The following is a 19558-nucleotide window of genomic DNA, read 5'->3' on the forward strand; positions in this document are numbered from 1 at the left end:
GGTTCACAAATGCCCCCCCCCCCCCCCAGTTTTTTTCCCAAACTGCATATCGCTGAGAACTTTTATAACCGATTTTAATTGTAGTAAACCTGTGAAAAATATTGTAGCAGTTGTGAACAAATAACCTTAGCCACATAAGATAAAAAGACAATTTAATTCTCTAATCTGCCGGAATGTATTGTTGCTCATCCAAGCCTCATGTGTATGTTCCTCATGTGTATGTTTTTTATTGAAATTGGTGAGAATGGAATAGTACATGTCTAGCTTGAACTGGTATCATTTTTCTATGTTTTTGTAGCAGAATAAACTATCTGTAGCCTCTCAGAGCCAGACTTGAGTGCCTGTATGTAAACGCTCCAGTTTTAGCAAGATACCATTGTGCGAGCCCTTCACCGATTGATGACATCCACCTCTTTCAGGTGTTTGATAATTATGCGGTGACTGTAATGATTGGTGGCGAGCCATACACCCTAGGACTTTTTGACACAGCTGGCCAGGAGGATTATGACCGGCTACGGCCGCTCAGCTATCCACAAACAGATGTTTTTCTTGTCTGCTTCTCCGTCGTTTCACCTTCCTCTTTTGAAAACGTCAGAGAAAAGGTGAGTGGGCTTGTTTCTTGCAATCTGTGCTCAACCACTAAACATGGGATTCTAGAGAGGGTGGGAAAAAAGCTCTACACTCAAGTCTAGCCAGGCTAGTGAGCACTCTTTATATTGTGTGTGGACCTTCTTTTTTTCATGCATGGATCCTTTTCATAACAATGTCGACCACGTCTTGAAATTGTGGTGCCATTGAAAGGGACATGTCCCAAAATGATAGTATGATTCTTGGCAAGTCTCCTTTTCAGTAGCGCTTTTTCCATCATGGACGTTTACCAACACGCCCAACTGACAGCTATTCTAGATAGTACGGCTTTTGTCCCTTGAATTTTGGAATCATATCTGTAGACTGAAGCATGCCTATTTGAAAAGACATGCACCACAGAAAGAATGTAGCATCAAAGTACTGCATTTATAAGTAATCAAGAACACCTTCTACAGAGTTAAAGGGCAATTGTTAGAGTTACCAGCCCACCAGAGATATAAATGGAATAATGGACTGCTTTAGTTTAGCAGTCTTAGTAGACTAGTGGATTTGAAATGCACTTGTGCAGAACACTAAATGGCCCATAGTGTTAAACATATGCACACAGTTTTTCAGATTCAATGTTACCGGTTTTGCATAGTTTGGAAATATAGTGTGGTGACATGGCGGGGATACCGCGCACTGCTTCAAACTGAATTTGGCATTGTTGTGTAGAATGAACCTTTTTCAATGGAAATGACTGTGTAAAATGACTTTTGCTAAGCCTCGTGCCGCTTTGATGAGTATTATAGATAACCGGACAGGCCGCCATTGGAATCTGAACCTGGCAACGTTTAACGTTAGAACGCTATCTAGTGAGGCGAGCCTAGCAGTGTTATTGGAGGAATTAGAGGGTAGTAAATGGGATATAATAGGGCTCAGTGAGGTTAGGAGGACAAAAGAAGCATATACAGTGCTAAAAAGCGGGCATGTACTGTGTTACCGGGGCTTAGCAGAGAGACGAGAACTAGGAGTCGGATTCCTGATTAATAAGGAAATAGCTGGTAACATACAGGAATTCTATAGCATTAACAAGAGGGTGGCAGGTCTTGTTGTGAAACTTAATAAGAGGTACAAATTGAAGGTGGTACAAGTCTATGCCCCTACATGCAGTCATGATGACCAGGAAGTCAAAAGCTTTTATGAAGACGTGGAATCGGCGATGGGTAAAGTCAAAACAAAATACACTATACTGATGGGCGACTTCAATGCCAGGGTAGGCAAGAAGCAGGCTGGAGACAAGTCAGTGGGGGAATATGGCATAGGCTCTAGGAATAGCAGAGGAGAATTATTAGTAGAGTTTGCAGAACAGAATAATATGCGGATAATGAACACCTTTTTCTGCAAGCGGGTTAGCCGAAAGTGGACGTGGAGGAGCCCGAATGGTGAGACTAGAAATGAAATCGACTTCATACTCTGCGCGAACCCTGGCATCATACAAGATGTAGACGTGCTCGGCAAGGTACGCTGCAGTGACCATAGGATGGTAAGAACTCGAATTAGCCTAGACTTGAGGAGGGAACGGAAGAAACTGGTACACAAGAAGCCAATCAATGAGTTAGCGGTAAGAGGGAAACTAGAGGAATTCCGGATCAAGCTACAGAACAGGTACTCGGCTTTAACTCAAGAAGAGGACCTTAGTGTTGCAGCAATGAACGACAATCTCATGGGCATCATTAAGGAGTGCGCAATAGAAGTCGGTGGTAACGCCGTTATACAGGAAACCAGTAAGCTATCGCAGGAGACGAAAGATCTGATCAAGAAACGCCAATGTATGAAAGCCTCTAACCCTATAGCTAGAATAGAACTGGCAGAACTTTCTGAGTTAATCAACAAGCGTAAGACAGCGGACATCAGAAACTATAATATGGATAGAATTGAACAGGCTCTCAGGAACGGAGGAAGCCTAAAAACAGTGAAGAAGAAACTAGGAATAGGCAAGAATCAGATGTGTGCGTTAAGAGACAAAGCCGGCAATATCGTTACTAATATGGATGAGATAGTTCAAGTGGCTGAGGAGTTCTATAGAGATTTATACAGTACCAGTGGCACCCACGACGATAGTGGAAGAGAGAATAGCCTAGAGGAAAGCCTTAGGAGCTATGCAAAGGGGGAAGGCAGCTGGGGAGGATCGGGTAACAGCAGATTTGTTGAAGGATGGTGGTCAGATTGTTCTAGAGAAACTGGCCACCCTGTATACGCAATGCCTCATAACCTCGAGCTTACCGGAATCTTGGAAGAACGCTAACATAATGCTAATCCTTAAGAAAGGGGACGCCAAAGACTTGAAAAATTATAGACCGATCAGCTTACTGTCCATTGCCTACAAAGTATTTACTAAGGTAATCGCAAATAGAATCAGGAACACCTTAGACTTCTGTCAACCAAAGGACCAGGCAGGATTCCGTAAAGGCTACTCAACAATAGACCATATTCACACTGTCAATCAAGTGATAGAGAAATGTGCAGAATATAACCAACCCTTATATATAGCTTTCATTGATTACGAGAAAGCGTTTGATTCAGCCGAAACCTCAGCAGTCATGGAGGCATTACGGAATCAGGGTGTAGATGAGCCATATTTAAATATACTGGAAGATATCTATAGCGGCTCCACAGCCACCGTAGTCCTCCACAAAGAAAGCAACAAAATCCCTATAAAGAAAGGCGTCAGACAGGGAGATACGACATCTCCAATGCTATTCACAGCATGTTTACAGGAGGTATTCAGAGGCCTGGAGTGGGAAGAATTGGGGATAAAAGTTGATGGAGAATACCTTAGCAACTTGCGATTCGCTGATGATATTGCCTTGCTTAATAACTCAGGAGACCAATTGCAATGCATGCTCACTGACCTGGAGAGGCAAAGCAGAAGGGTGGGTCTGAAAATTAATCTGCAGAAAACTAAAGTATTGTTTAACAGTCTCGGAAGAGAACAGCAGTTTACGATAGGTAGCGAAGCACTGGAAGTGGTAAGGGAATACATCTACTTAGGGCAGGTAGTGACCACGGATCCGGATCATGAGACTGAAATAACCAGAAGAATAAGAATGGGCTGGGGTGCGTTTGGCAGGCATTCTCAAATCATGAACAGCAGGTTGCCACTATCCCTCAAGAGGAAAGTGTATAGCAGCTGTGTGTTACCAGTACTCACATATGGGGCAGAAACCTGGAGGCTTACGAAAAGGGTTCTGCTGAAATTGAGGACAACGCAACGAGCTATGGAAAGAAGAATGATGGGTGTAACGTTAAGGGATAAGAAAAGAGCAGATTGGGTGAGGCAACAAACGCAGGTAAACGACATCTTAGTTGAAATCAAGAAAAAGAAATGGGCATGGGCAGGACATGTAATGAGGAGGGAAGATAACCGATGGTCATTAAGGGTTACGGACTGGATTCCAAGGGAAGGGAAGCGTAGCAGGGGGCGGCAGAAAGTTAGGTGGGCGGATGAAATTAAGACGTTTGCAGGGACGACATGGCCACAATGACCGGGGTAGTTGGAGAAGTATGGGAGAGGCCTTTGCCCTGCAGTGGGCGTAACTAAGCTGATGATGATGATGATGATAGATAACTTTGCGGGCTTTTCGAGATTGCTTCTCATTTTGAACGCTTTGAGTCTGGGATGGCAGTGCCACCTATTGGCAAGTTTGAAAGCTAGGTTCGACTTCTGGCATGGGCTGATTTGTTGATTCGCAGGCATGAAAAGTATATAGGAGGCTGTGGCTAGCAACACGTGTATGACACTCTCCTGGGTGTCATTGTGCTGTTGCGTGCACATTTTGCATTCACACACAAAGCTTGGCAAATACGAGATAAAATCACTTATGTGCACCACGTATGTGAAATTTAAAGCTTTTGAGTAACGCTCTGAGGATGTGAATGCTATCATGCTATACTAACTTTCCAAAAAAGTTTGTTTGCAGAACAGTAATGCTATTTCCCTTAGCCCTGTGAGGCTCAATTTTTTTTTCGCCACTTAAGACCCCCACTTTGTTGATTTTTTTTATTGCAGATTTAAAATCTTCAGAGTGACCTATCTAAAAAAAAAAAATTTACTGCAGTTTTTTTTTTAAAGTGACCATAAAGTGACAAATATTTCCCGTAGGTAAACATACATTGCTTATTCATGAATACAGATGGGCTTGCATAAATACTTATACTAAGAAGAAAATAGTACATACACTGGAATAAATATATTTCAATTTGGCACTTGGGCAGTTGTCCTCATCAAAGGAACCGCTGCTGGACTCAGGAAAGCAACTGACATGCACATCCACAGTGTAATCAAACTGTGTATGTGAGCGCACCCAAGAAAACTCTGATGGTTGTGTGCCCATCAGAAAAACAAATGAGGCAAACTTGCAGAAATCCTTCATCCCATCGCCAACAAGGGGCAATCAGTTTTTGCGAGTCTCACGTAAAGAAATGGAGCAATCGCAGCATCGTTCGTATATGGTGGCATCATTTGTAATACCAGCACCTGCCCATGAACAGAATGTAATCGCACCCCTGGGAGCAATAAACGATTGAGCATTTAGTGGTGACCTTTTGTGAGATAAACCTGATAAACATAAGGTTTTGTGAGCATTGCAAACGGAAACAGCCCGCAAGACAAAGCCAAAACTAACCGTTGCTCGCCCGCACATGCTCGAATGCGTGAGTGTTTGCTGAAGCGCCGGCGTAAACAAGCTGTGGAATTATAACCAAGGGACTATGGAGCGAAAATTTTTTTTTCTTGTATTCGCACAGGGTGGCAGCACTTGATGGGCAGCAGAAAGTTGAAAAATTGGTGCATCTTTCACACATAGAGACGGTGTTTTAAATATATGGCATCAACCATGAGGGACTCCTTTGTGGCACCGTATATTTGTCTTTGACCCTTAAATGGGTTAAGGAAAGATGCTCCTCGGAAACCCTTTTTCGTTAATAATAAGGATAGCTGGATGAAACTTTCACACATAATATTGACACATGTACTTATGTGTCCTTTTCTTGGGGACTGCATTTAACCCACCAACAACTTACAGTTATCGTTCAGCGCTGGACGTGCCTGCATGTCTCAGAAGTTTCCGGCATGTTATCGATGGTTCTATCCGTTGTGTCTTGTCACCGAAGCTCGTTTAATCTGATTGCATGTGCGACAGGAATTGTGCAGTACTTTCTGGAAGACACGCCGGCACCAATGATTACTCTGGAACCTTTGCTGACTCATGTATAAAAGCAGACACGCTTGACTAGCAGATCAGATTTCGCCAGTCGCCAACTGTATTCACTGCTATTGAGCTTTGAGTGTAAAGCAAGTTGACGGTGAAAAACACAGCAGCAAAACTGTGAATAAACTAACACGCTCTGCCGCACCATTGGAAGCTGGATGGTAGGGCGGTACAAGCATGCAACGTATCCCATTCAGTGTCAGGAATTCCAAGTGTTGCTCTCACTTGCAAAGGCGGGTCCATTATCGGACATGATGAGATCCGGCAGTCCATGCTGCGCAAATTCTGTCATCAATGCTGTGATGACAGCATTCGCTGAAGTTGATACCACTGGAGACTTCGATCCATTTTGTATTCAGGTCAACAATGATGAGAAATTTATTTCGCAAAAATTGGCCCCCAATGTCGACGTGAAGCCTTGACCAAGGCCCCTGTGGAAATGGCCTGGGTGTGTGCTGAATGCATTGAGGTGTACGCTGGTAAGCTTGGCATGTAGCACAACCCTTTATGTTCTTAGTGATGTCACCATCAATTCCCGGCCACCAGACATGGCTTCTGGCAATTGACTTGCTTTTCTCAATGCCAGGATGCCCAGAATGAAGAAGAGTCAGGACTTTGCCTTGCAGAGATTTTGGGATAACAACTCTGGAACCCCACAGCAAGCAACCTTCATGGAGGCTGAGTTCACTGCTCCTTGCTGTGAATGGATTGCTCTCTGGTCTGACTGGACGCCCTCCTCCTCGCAGGAAAGCAAGAATTACATGACTCGGGAGGGGATCATTTCTTCTAGCTTGTGCTACAACAGCTGGTGACAAGAGTCCTGGGTATGCTTGTTCCCGCATGAAGATTTGAGCAGGTACAGGCAGATCAACACTGTTTGTTGGCAGCAGTAACCTACTGAGAGCATCAGCATGACCCAAGTCCAGACCAGGCTTGTACATGAGCTTGTACTGTAAGCAGAAAGTTTCAGTGTCCATCTGACCAGCCATGGTGAAGCTTGCATAGGAACGGGCTTATCAGCACTCGACAATCCCAGTAGTGGTTTATGATCCGTGTAAGCAGTGAAAGGAATGCCCCACAGGCACTGTTGGAACTTCTCAATGCCGAATACGAAGCCTAGTGTCTCTTTGTCAATTTGGCTGTAGTTTTTCTCTGCACGATACAAACTTCTGTATGCAAAGGCAGTGGGCAGTTCTCGACCATCAGCTTCTCGATGTGCCAGAACTGTGCCAATCCCATATGGAGATGCATCAGAACTGAGACACACTGGTTTCTCCGGATCGAAATGTACTAGGACAGGAGCTGACGTTAGCAACTGCTTTATTGTAGTGAGTACATCTTGCTCTTTTCCCCGCACCCATTTTTCTCGTTCATGAGAAGCCAATGCAGAGGGTGGAGGCGTCCAGAAATGTTTGGAAGAAAATGCCTGGAGGAATTCACAAGCCTCAAAAAGCTTTGGAGTTCTTTGACGTCATAGCGTGCAGGTGCGTGAAGGATTGCAGATACCAAGCTCAAGCTTGGAGATAGCCCTTCTTTGCTTATGATGTGCCCTAGGTACTCCACCTGTGGTACAAAAAAGTGACACTTGTCGAACTTCAGCTTGTGTCCAACATCACATAGTCGAGGAAGAACAGCACTGAGGTTGCAAAGGTGCTCCGAATCATTTAGGCCCGTCGCAGGAAGGGCATCAAAATATACTGCAACATGTGGCAGTCCTCGAAGAAGGTTCTCAATTTCTCTTTTTAACATTGCTGGTGCCGATGAAATGCCGGAAGGAAAATGTGTATATTGAAATAGCCCCATATGTGTTGAAATAGTAACATACTTCCTAGAGTCTTCATCAAGAACTATTTGCTGGTAGGCATCCTTCAAGTCCAGTTTGGTGAACTTTTCACCCCGTGGCAGCATGGCCCAAAGGTCCTCAATTCTCTAAATTGGGTACGTTTCCAATGTAGCCACTGGATTAACAGTAACCTCGAAATCTCCGCAAATTCTGACTCTGTTATCCTTCTTAGCCACTGGAACAATAGGTGTAGCCCAAGCTGAAGAGGCAACTAGCTAGAGAATGCCCTCCCTCTGTAGGCGCTGGAGCTCTTGTCACACCCTATTCACAACTTTCATGGCCTATAGGGGGCGCCATTGCAAATCCAACATGGCTCTCCGAGTGATTATGGGGAGACGCTCCTCAGAAACCTTTTTTTTTTAATATTAATGCTAGGCAAATGAAAATTGTACCACTTATATTGTACCACTTATATAGCTTGATATCCTCATTCCAAATCTGTTTTTAGTTTTAGGATAGCTCGATGCTTTCATGTCCGAAGTGCCACGCATAAGTGAGAAACAGTGCATGTTCTTGCAGCTAGTGGACCTAGCAGTTGGCATGATATAGCAGTGAAAAATGGTTTTTCTTGTCCCTAACACTCCATTGAGTGCTGATAACCAAAATAATGCAATTCCCTTGACAGGCAACATTTTGAGAGAATTTCATATCTGGTGCTTCATTTTCAGTGGCTAGTACTCAAGTGTATTGAACATTTCCATTCTTAAAAATAAACTGATAGCATTAAAACCTAGATAAGTGCATTCTACACATTTAAAAGATTATGCTCACCAAATTTGCTCTTGATTGGACCACAATAAGTACACCGAATGTCGTGCACAAAAGCCATGTTTGGCCAAAAATATGAAGCTGAGAAAAACACGACTGAAAGTTAGTTCTTTGTGTTGTAGCATTGAAATATATGTAAAAATTGCACATAATGCAGGCCGGGGTATCTAGATCCAGTGCACTTTAGAATTCACCTGCGCCATATGTTCCCTCAGTCTTTGTGAGCACCATGCTGACCCACTTGCTAGGCTGTTAGTTTCCGAGCCAACTCCAAGTTATCAGCCACTTCTTTTGTAGCAGCGAGGTGCATTTTCTTTGTTGTGGCGGTGAACGATTTATGGTGCATCGGTTTTGGCAAACCTAGAACTGTACAAAATCAGACGATTGTGTCCAGCTCCAATTGCGGGCGCCGCAGCCACTGCCTTGATATTCACGGCAAAACTCTCTCTTGTGCTGGCTGAAGGGCGCGCTCCACCGTTAGTGTCGTCTGCCGGAGATGCTAGCTGCGACGAATGTGTTGACGAGATAACGAATGTGGTACACATTATGTACACATTATGTACACATTATTTAAAACCGATCTTTGCATGAACAAACCTTTTCCAAAACTAATTTTTTCTGAAAACAATCAATGATTGGAATGCCCTACCTGGAAATTCCCACTGGTTACAGCCACCCACTTGATGAATCTTGTTGACTGTAACCCTTGTATATATTTGTATGTTTGCTTATTTTTGTATCTGCTCACGTAGCCCCCTCCTGCTTGGACACGTGTCCGCAGTATTGTGAAAATAAATTATGTACACATTGTTGCAACACAACTCCAAAAACGATGCGAGTCCTTTCTGTTTTTTGGCCAACTGGTGGATAAAAAGGTCGTGCCGTCCGCACGCCGGACATGCTGCGACGCTCACCAGTGTGTTCACAACGCCGATCTTGTAGATAAAGGCGCTTGCCGTCTTCTCGCCACTCATATCTTGATTGTTAAAAATTCTCAACTTTTTCTCCGATACTCTGATGAATTCGTCTGCGCTGTCAACGAATCTTGAGGGGCCAGCCGGCTCTGAACCATCCAAAGCATCACCGTCACCGAGGTTAGGCTTAGCTGCCGCAGACGTCTCCATTGCATGCCGCTTTGTGGCGAGTTCCCTTGTACTTGTGCTTCAACCGATACTTTCGAGATTGAAAATCGCGTTTCTTCACGGGATCCATCAAAACAAGGAGCAGAAAAATGCAGAACACGTCGAGAGAACTGCGCGTCGCAGGAAGAGCAGACAAGCTGTGGCCGCGTCGCGCGCTAGCAGCCAATGGCGTGGCCGGAATCGCACCTTGTGATTTAGAACTCCGGCAAAAGCACTTGGTTTTGGCGGAGAAATTTAGTTTTTATTACTGCCCGGGGAGATTGTGACGCAGAAAAGCTGACCTCAAAGAGAAAAAGCGTAGGCTGACTGCCTTGCACAAACCCAATGGCTTGCGACGCCGCGATCTGACGCATCATGCGGTGGGAAATGGGCCAGATTTGCACCTTTTCTTGCCACCTCGAGTGCTTTCACCGAGTTTAATTATTTCCAGATCATTTAGGGTTCTGATTTCTTTATATGTGAAAGAGGAGGGATCAGTCTTGCTGAAGCAGTCGGAAACATAAAACTGACTTTTTTAATGAAAATTGCCGTTTTTCGACCCGTGTCTCCCCTTAAGAACTAGAGCAGTCGGTGCAGTGTTGCAGTGGCCTTGATTAATGACATGTTCTTTTGCGTCGTCATGTTCGAATGTCTCTTCAGTTTACACGCCTGCTGTCGTTAGCCTGTGTATTGGCTCACATTGGGTGAGCAGAATGCATTCGAAGCCTGCTTGAAGGCAAGGAACAGTGTGTCTACCAACCGGGAAAACCGGGAGTTCTCAGGGATTTTGAGTAGTCTGGAAAAACTCAGGGGAAAACTCGGGGAATTTGTGCTTCTATCATGGAAAATTAGCTGTAATTTTATTTAAAGGGAACGAAAGTCCCCGTAATGCTGACCCCACTAACATAGAGATATCGTAACGAATGGTTTTTCACGCCACGTCGTCGGCTGGAAGGGTTGCCAGAGTACAGTCCACGAGTGACTTTCAGGACGCCAAATAATTCGGACGGCTTCGCGGCACCACTACGTACCCCATAGGGTCAACGTATAAGAACGTCTGAAATTTCGTGCGCAAGAACGCTTCGCTCTCAGACTTTCCGGACTTAATGCCGTGACCGCAGGTCCGAAACGGTAATAATAAAAGCCACAACCGCTGCCATTTTGATAACCTCGCTGCCTCGAACCGACACACTTGCACGCAGATCTGCTGGCAGCCGTAGCCACCACTGCGGCAATGCTAGGCCTAGCTGCTTCGAGGTTCGGTATTAAGCTTCTTGCCGTTCTCTGCCGTGTTTTTTCATTGAGTTTGCCGCTGTCAGCAATGGCACCGACACTGCCTTTGTGATCATCGCGATCGGCATTGAAGTTCAGAAAGCACGGCGCGTTGCATAATGACGGTTCCCGAAAGCCAGCTTGACCTCATTACTGCAATGTTACGCTGTGAAGCATAACAAGTGTCGGAAGGGGCAACTGTCACGGGACACAGTATGTATTCCTTAGAACGACAGAAAGCTGAGCTAGTTGGTAAGGATTCATTATGCTAAATAGAAGTGAGGCGTGCAAACAGGACACAAGAGTAGAGAAGTAGACAACACGAACGCGTTCGTGTTGTCTACTTCTCTAGTCTTGTGTCCTGTCTGCACGCCTCACTTCTATTTAGCATAATGTATTCCTTAATTGTACACGCGTGCACCCGCCATCTTCTGTCACAGTACAAGCACAGATATGCCTAATAAGCGTACTGGCAGGCCTTCAGAGCTTTTCCTGGTGTGCCTGTGGCGATTTGAGCCCTTAAGGGCTGTAAAAGACATGCATTCATTTTTTCTGACGTTTTCGCGGCCCCTAGGCAGACCGAAAAATCGGACGATGACTGTACAACTGTCCAAGAGGATGCTTCAAATAGTCCGTGTGGCAAACGCACAGCCGAAGGAGAACAAGAAGACAAAGGACCTACGCATCGAGAAATGAACGGGAAAGGAAGCATGCCACCGCTTTTTTTAAGGAGCTTGCACTCTAAAAGCAAAGTGTTGGCTGACACCGAGATGCAGGTGTCCCTCATCCAAGTAAAAAAAAAAGAAAAACCTCGTTAAAGCAGTGAAACGCAACACTGAGGCGTTGTGCGCGGGCTGATTATCGCAGGACAGTTGAGGTTGACTTACCAGCTGTTGAGAGAATCTCACTTCTGATAAAGTTCGGGCCTCATACCAATTAGCTTGCTAATAATTGATAGAAATAGCTCATATTCGAAAATATTCTGTATACTATATCTTTTCTTTATTTGTAGCTAAGAATGTTCGACTCAGTTTGCAATGGGTCTTACTATTTTCTTTCAAAGATATTTTATTTGCTGTGCATTTTACTAACCCCTCCCTTCTGTTTTCTTTTTGAATAAAATAAACACTACCGCTTACTATTCAAATTGTATTAAGTTCTTTATTTTTTAACATGCTTACTAGAGAGTGACATCATTGGGCGACATGATGTAGGGAGCCTGTCCTGACACAAAACAAAGTTCTGTCACTCAGGGAATATTGCAGAGGCACTCAGGGAAAACCTGGAAAACTCAGGGAATTTGGAAATGTCAACTTGGTAGACACCCTGAAGGAAGTCCTAAACGTTAGTCATCTTGTGTGCTGCGGTATAAAAGCATGCACGTCGATGTCCGGGACTGTTGAACGCTTTTGCATACAAACTTGCGGCTTCGAAGCAAATCATACGAGCTGTGCTTTCAGTTTTACCCCGACAGCATTATGAAGAGAAGTGACTGTGCTTTCTCTTTGCTATTCTATTAATTCGACCACTTTGAACGGGTACGATGACCTTTTATACGGTGTGGTGCTCTCTGCAAGTTGTTACTTGGACCGCTTGAATAAGCTGCCATGTCGAGAAAAAAAAAATCTTCATGGTGTTGTACGACCCAAGTTCTTTACATAGACAGCGTGAAAAGCAGCGTTTTGTGAACAAAATTTTCTCGTCCAGTTATCCCTGCCTGTGTTCACTAAGCTGGATGTTGAACATGAGAAGTAAACAAAAACCCATATCTGACCGCTTTTGCGAGCTAATGCGATAACTTTTCACCCTTGTAATTTAGTTATTGCGCTTTATGCATGCTGTGCAAGCTACAATCCTGTGGTAGTTTTACAGCCTGCATCAGTCCTACCGCATCTTGCCTATATATAGCCGATATTTACCGGTCCGTGGCAATGCTCGCGTCATCCTTCCAGTTATCTTTATAAAATAATATACACGCAAATCAGCTGAGGGTTCTCTACGTGAACGCTGCACAGTAGTTTAACGTTTGTTGGACTACGATTTGTTACCTTACAAGTGCAGTCATGCGCATCTGTGCACACGTTGCAGCCGAAGACAAGCACGAGTTCCAGGTCCCTCTACGCCTGCGCCACTTTGCTTCGATGCACAAATGAGAAACTCATCTCTCTGTTCGAAAATGGTGGAATGTCAAGTTGGCGTGGCAGAGCGCGAATGCATGAGCGAGAAAAGAAATTTTGAAGCAGGTACAAGGCTTTACGGAGAATGTTTGTGCTCCAATGTAGCCGCAAAGGCATGAGTGACAAAAACGCAAGCATTAATCATCCTACAACACATTTGAGTTAAGGTTGTGTATTATTTCTTTCCCTGCACATAATGTACTGCAGTGCTATGCCTGCATCCTTATGAAGGTGTGTCTATTCGCAATTTCAAGTGCTTGGAATCGTCACTCACCTGTTGTATTCCAAAAAAAAAGTCTTCCGGCATGAATTGTGCACTGCAAACGTTCACTTCTGTGACAGCTTTGCCGATCCGCAGCTTAATAATCCATTTCTTCCTCATGGACGCAGCCGGTGGGAATGAGTGAAGGCTCACTTCACCTACCGCATAACTTTTGCATTGCGGCGCACAGCAAATACGGTTACTTCTATGTTTGCTCATTCTGAGCACGTTAAGTCTCCTTCAGGATCCCACGGGAGCTTTGAACACATTAAGACATCAACCAAAAGTGAAGGAAAAGTGTAGACAACACCAATACGTTACGCGAATGGGCGGCAGCCAGCGGCGAGTATAATCTTTTGATTGTTTCTGGTTGCCGCCGCACAACTGCGCCACCGTCTCTGAAAGTTGTGAATCCTTCAGGCTAAAGGGCAGGGGGACGTGGCTTGAAAAACTTAGGTATCACATCTTACGGAACATGAATTTTGGCTTTTGGTCCTTCGAAAGTTCCAAGGCTCTGTTCAAATACCCTAGGAAATGCTTGAATAACGTCCTTAACATCAGAAACAGCATGACCATCTGCTTTCCAGACAGCATTGTCAGTGCCAAGCTCTCGAATCCAATCGCGACCTAGCAGTGTTGGCGAACCTTCCTCAGTCAGGAACAAAGGTAGAACACTTTTCTGTCGCGGAACTTTACTGCGACATCTGCTTTGCCTTGAACTTGTGTGAGCTCTTCCAAGTAGCTCTGTAGGAGCACATCCGATGGCATGACTGTCACTGGTGGTAGTAGCGACTGAAGACGTTTTTTTTGCAATGACAGAAACACCTGCACCGGTGTCCAGCTCCATACAGAGCGGCTTGCCGCAAACGCCGGTGGTCACAGTGAAGGGCAGGGAAGTCGTGATGGTGTTGACTGGCCACATGTCAAACATGTTGGCAGGTGCATTGTTGTCAACAGTGTTGACTTGGTGTGTTCCACTTTCAGTTCTGAGCTGGAGATGCGGAACCGTTGTTACGACTTTGAGGTGGTCCCGTAGCGCTCGTCACCCATTTCGTGACAGAGCGTTGGTAGCGAAGACTCCGAGTCAGGCGTCGGTGTTAAGTTTCCCAAACTCTCCTTCAATGATAACTGTTGCGATCGGTAAACAGACACTCTCCTCCTCGGCCACTTGCCGTATGCTAGCACACTCTCCCGTAAAATCACTCGAGGAGACGAAAGACGGGTGAACAACGTCCATAGTTGCTGCAGAATCCCGAAGTGCACGGCACTTCTTACCGTTTATCTTAATTTCCTGCACATAGGGCTCCAATAGACGTATGTTTTTGTGAGTTTCCTGTATTGTTGCAAAAGCAATTCTCTCTGGGCAGCTTGCAGCGATGTGCCCTTGCTTTTTGCAATTGTAGCAGGTTAACGGTTTCCGTGTTTCAAAAGAACGCGTCGTATCGTTTCGCTGTTTCGGACCAACGTCATCATTCTGAGATGCATTCTGTCCTTCCCTTACAGTTTCTTTGGGAAGGGACTCGTCTTCCCGAAACTCGCGACGCGTGATTTGCTTCCGTTCATCGGGCTTCCCGGAAAACCCATCTCTCCTATCTGCTTTTTCTACGCGCACTGCCTTGCTGTGCAAGCTGCGGCGGGTGTAATACTCTTCCGCTAACTCTGCTGCCTTGTTTAGCTTAACCTCCTTTAGCCTATCTTGCAGCCAGAGCCGGACATCCTCATCAATGCAACGGTAGAACTGCTCCAACGCGATGCATTCGACAATTTTGTCGCGGTCGTCGTAAACCTCTTCGCCCTTCAGCCATTCCACCAAGTCGGCTTTTAGACGAAACGCGAAGTCAACATTAGACTCCTTGCCCTTTTTTGCATACCGGAACCTCTGCCGGAAAGCTTCGGGCGACAATTTGTACTTCCGCAGTAGCGCTTCCTTCACATCACTGTAGCTCTCAAACGCCTCTTTCGATAAGCAAGTTATTACGTCTGATGCCTCCCCAGGAAGCAAGGCTAACAGATTCTGTGCCCAGAGGGATCGCTAAATGCTATTCCGTTCGCACACGTGCTCAAATTTCACGAGGTATTTGGCCATATCCTCTCCGACGACAAAGGGTGGAAGTTGATCGCGTATTCTCGGAACATTAGAAGTGAGACCAGGCGCGGGCGAGTTATTTCGGATCTCCAACTCTTTCATTTTAAGCTCGTGCTCGCGACGTTCTCTCTCTCTCCTTTCCTCCCTTTCCTCCTCGCGACGTTCCTTTTCTTTCCTTTCCCGCTCGAAACGTTCCTTCTCCTCCCTTTCCCGACGTTCATTGATACCCGCCAAGGCCTCTGCGGCTTCCTCAGCTGTTACGTCCCCAGTTTTCATGACCTCAAGGATCGCATTCTTTCTTTTGGTTGAGCCCAACTCAATGCCCAACTCCTCACAAATTTCGAGAAGTTCCTTCACCTTGTACTTCTCCATCGTTCACACTGTCCTCCTGCTGTTTACCCTTTTTGAATATACCTGCCGTACGCTACTATAATGCTACTAGTAAGACATATGCAAGTATTTCACACACTGCCCTGTTTACCCCCTCAGCATCCCCTGGTTTTCAAAACACTCTTACTAGGCTTGAAACACACAAGGTTATCACAATGCAACACCAAATCCTTCCCTAAGCTACTATAACCTGTGTCAGAGAAAGTCTGGTGTTTGAGGTAAACTTCAGGCACTCACCGCGCCGAGGTAGCTGATGCCGGTCAATCCCGTAGCTGCCATCCACTGTTACGACTTTGAGGTGGTCCCGTAGCGCTCGTCACCCGTTTCGTGACAGAGCGTTGGTAGCGAAGACTCCGAGTCAGGCGTCGGTGAGAATAACAAAAGGGATTTTATACACTATATACAGGTCATTATACAGGACATGAAGGGATCGGCACTGGGGCCGAGAGCTCACAGCAAACGCGACTGTTCTCGCACGGCGACAACTGGCGAAAACGCGTGACACATCTCACTCCAGTCGAGAGCGGCACTCTGCTCCCGGTGGGTCGGCGGATCCGGTTTTCCAGGCGGCGCGCCGCGGCTTATAAGCCCCCAGAAACCATTGTCACTCAAACGGCCCAATACAAAGTGAGCACTCGACGGTCGTCGGAGGGGGTCCAACCAGCGACCACGCTCGCCACCCCGTTCAAAACTGGCGGGCGCGGTGACCTCCAGGGAAGGGGATGTACGGCGCCGGGCTGTCTGGCACTTGGCGACACGTTTGAACATGTTGCCCGCCGATGCTTCTCCGGAGGACACCACTGCCTGACGGCTCAGCATCTTGACTTGTCAAGGGAGAATTAGGGCGCTGTGCCTTTCGGCGCAGCCCCGGGTTTGTCCAAAGGGCGCTCGCAGGAAAATTCTCCATCTTGCGGATTCGGAATCCGGGCTTGTGGTAATGGCACAACACCGTGTTGTATTGTGGACTTGCCCTTCCGCGATGAAGCGTGTTTTCTCTTCGAGTTGCATACTCGAGCAATGTATCCATGTTTTCAGCAGTAATTGCGTAAAGTGCTGACGGGCTTGGACTCTGTCGCGAGGTATTTCTCCCCTCAGCGGTAGCATGAGACGCGCCCCTTTGATGCCACAACCTTATGTGTAGAAGTGAGCTTCTGCAGGAACTGGCTATCTCGCTGGCATCTTTCTTCGCAGCTTCTACGGCATGTGCAGATTTCATGGCGTGTTCATACATAAAGTCTGCTTTCTCAAGCAGCTTTGTCTGCACGGCTGTGCCGTTGATGCCACACACAATACGGTCCCTCAACATATTGCTATGCTCATTTTGGAAGTCGCAATATTCCGAGAGACTTTTCAGTGATGCCACAAAGTTACTGACGGACTCACCCTTTGTGTGAACGTGCGTGTTGAACCTAAAACGCTGAACAGCATATGGTTTGGGGCGGTAATGGTTGCCCAGAATGGAAAGAATTTCTAGCTTCCATGGCAAGTGCAGTTTTCATGGCGTGTTCATACATAAAGTTTTCATGGCGGTCGTACATAAAGTCATCATACGGTCCCTCATCATATTGCTACGCTCATTGTGGAAGTTGCAATATTCCGAGAGACTTCTCAGTGATGCCACGAAGTTACTGACGGACTCACCCTCTGCGTGAACGTGCGTGTTGAACCTAAAACGCTGAACAACAGCAGATGGTTTGGGGCCGTAATGGTTGCCCAGAATGGAAAGAATTCCTAGCAAGGTTTTGTCTTGCGGCGGGGTGGGTTTAATGAGAGCCTGTAAGAAACCATAAGTCTTCTGCCTATCGCACCTAAAGAAGACTTTTTTCTGCTGTAATGGCCATTGGCGATGAAGAAAGCTTCAAGGCATTCAATGTAGCAGGGCCATGCATCTTCGTCTCCTCCATCGAATGCTTCAAGGTTGCTGAACATTGGCATGATGTTCTTTTGCGTCAAATTCACTAGACGAACGACGAACTCATGTGCGTAGAAGTGGGCGTGGAAGTATGACACATCTGAAGAAACTTGAATGAGAAACTTGAATGCTTTTTCCCTCGTTGCCACTTGTTACGAGTGTAGCTGAGCAGTTCCGAGAGGCGGACCGACTCTGTGGTCATCAATGGCTATGCCCAATGAACAGAAATCGACATGTACTGCAGCACAACCGTACACTCAGGATCACGCAACTGATCCAGTGTTGTTTATTTCCTCCACCTTTACGGGGTGGCGCAAGTGGTGCTATGCAACGGACAGCCATCTAAAACGAAACCGTAACAGTCAGCGAGGGTTTTGTTCAGCCACATTATAATGGTCCGCGGGTAGTAGGCATTTGCCTCCTGTGGCTTGTCTGGCTGTATTGCAGAATTACTTGGGTGAGTTCTGCCGTAAAGGCCATTCCTGTCGGTGATGAGGACTTCTGGGGTACCATGTCGCAGCAGGATGTTCTCGCTGAAGAATTTTGCCACTTCTGCTGCATTGTCTTTGGGCAGAGCTTTTGTTTCAGCTAAGCAGTGAGGTAGTTTGTCGCCACGACGATCCACTAGTTTCCAGATGTTGACGTTGCAAAGGGGCCCAACATATCCATGCCGATCCACTGAAATGGTCGGCAAGGAGGCTCGATTGGTTGTAGTAAACTCACTGGCCTTGACGGTGATGTCTTGCGTCGCTTGCAGTCACAGCATGTCTTTGTGTAATGGGCGACGTTAGCAGTCGGGTGCGGCCAATAGTACTTGTCTTGCATTCTTGCTAGCGTACAGGAAAATCCGAGGTGCCCGGCTATCTGATCGTTGTGCAGGGTGTGCAGGACTTGTGGCCGGAGGGTGGTAGGCACTATGAGAAGGTAGTTTGCGCGGATTGGGGAGAAGTTCTTTTTTATATGGACATTGTTGCATAAAGAAAACAAGGACAGTCCATGCCGAGACACCCTAGGGACAACTTTGGTTGTGCCTTCTAAGTACTCCACAAGGCTACGTAACTCCGGGTCTGCTTTCTGCTACTCGGTGAAGTCGTCTGCAGTTATTGTCATCATTGTCATCCAGTGTGTCATGTCCTGGTGGGTCACTAGGGGACGCGACAGGCAATGGGCATCAGAATGCTTTTTCCCGGACTTGCACACTACGGTGATGTTGAATTCCTGGAGTCTGAGACTCCATCGTGCTAGGTGACCTGAAGTATCTGTGGCATGCAAAATCAGTGATGACGATGAGCCACAATAAAGAGGAGTATATTTTTACTGAGCAGAAGGCCCTAGATTATGGTCATCCCTCGGCGGATAAATTTCTCGACCTCCTTGTGCCGGCCGCGCATGTCTGAGCCACGCACCCGCTTTGCTTTCTAGGCAATGGCCTTTCCCTAGCCAGCCGCCGTTCTCCTCCTTCTTGGCGTTGACGCTGCTACAGGACACCCCTTCTATTGACGGAGCCGTGCAGGCAACCTGAACGACATTTTGAGGAGTTTGGGTCGGGCTGTTGGGAGATGAAGTGTGTTGACGACTGGCAAGGGCCACCTGGCTCTGGGCTAACTGGTTTATCCGATGACTGAGGGAGTGGGTCCTCGAACAAGGTGGGTTTGAGGCGATTGATATACTGTCCTATTGGCCATATATAAGTTCACAGTTAAATGTTGTCGGCCTGATGGATGACGTGGTATGGACTGTCTATAGGTGTTGCAGGGGCTTCCATACGCAGCCACGATGGACGAAAACGTAAGAGGATGTCGCTAGCCCTTTGGGAATATGCGATGCGGTATGGTGCTGGCAGCGTAGCTCAGGGCACGGAGTGTTTGGAATGAAGCTCGCGGCCTT

General features: G+C 46.4%; 1 protein-coding gene across 3 annotated transcripts in view; it reads left to right on the forward strand.

Annotated features, from left to right (window-relative positions):
* The window catches only part of Cdc42 (Cell division cycle 42), a 63682-nt gene that overhangs the window by 1377 nt on the left and 42747 nt on the right, over positions 1–19558 (forward strand). For all 3 annotated transcript variants that reach the window (XM_075684099.1, XM_075684101.1, XM_075684100.1), the window contains exon 4: positions 420–602. In XM_075684099.1, the coding sequence (XP_075540214.1) occupies positions 420–602 (183 nt within the window). The remainder of the gene's footprint in view (positions 1–419; positions 603–19558) is intronic.

Source organism: Dermacentor variabilis, chromosome 3 (assembly GCF_050947875.1).
Source record: "Dermacentor variabilis isolate Ectoservices chromosome 3, ASM5094787v1, whole genome shotgun sequence".
Taxonomy (NCBI): domain Eukaryota; kingdom Metazoa; phylum Arthropoda; class Arachnida; order Ixodida; family Ixodidae; genus Dermacentor; species Dermacentor variabilis.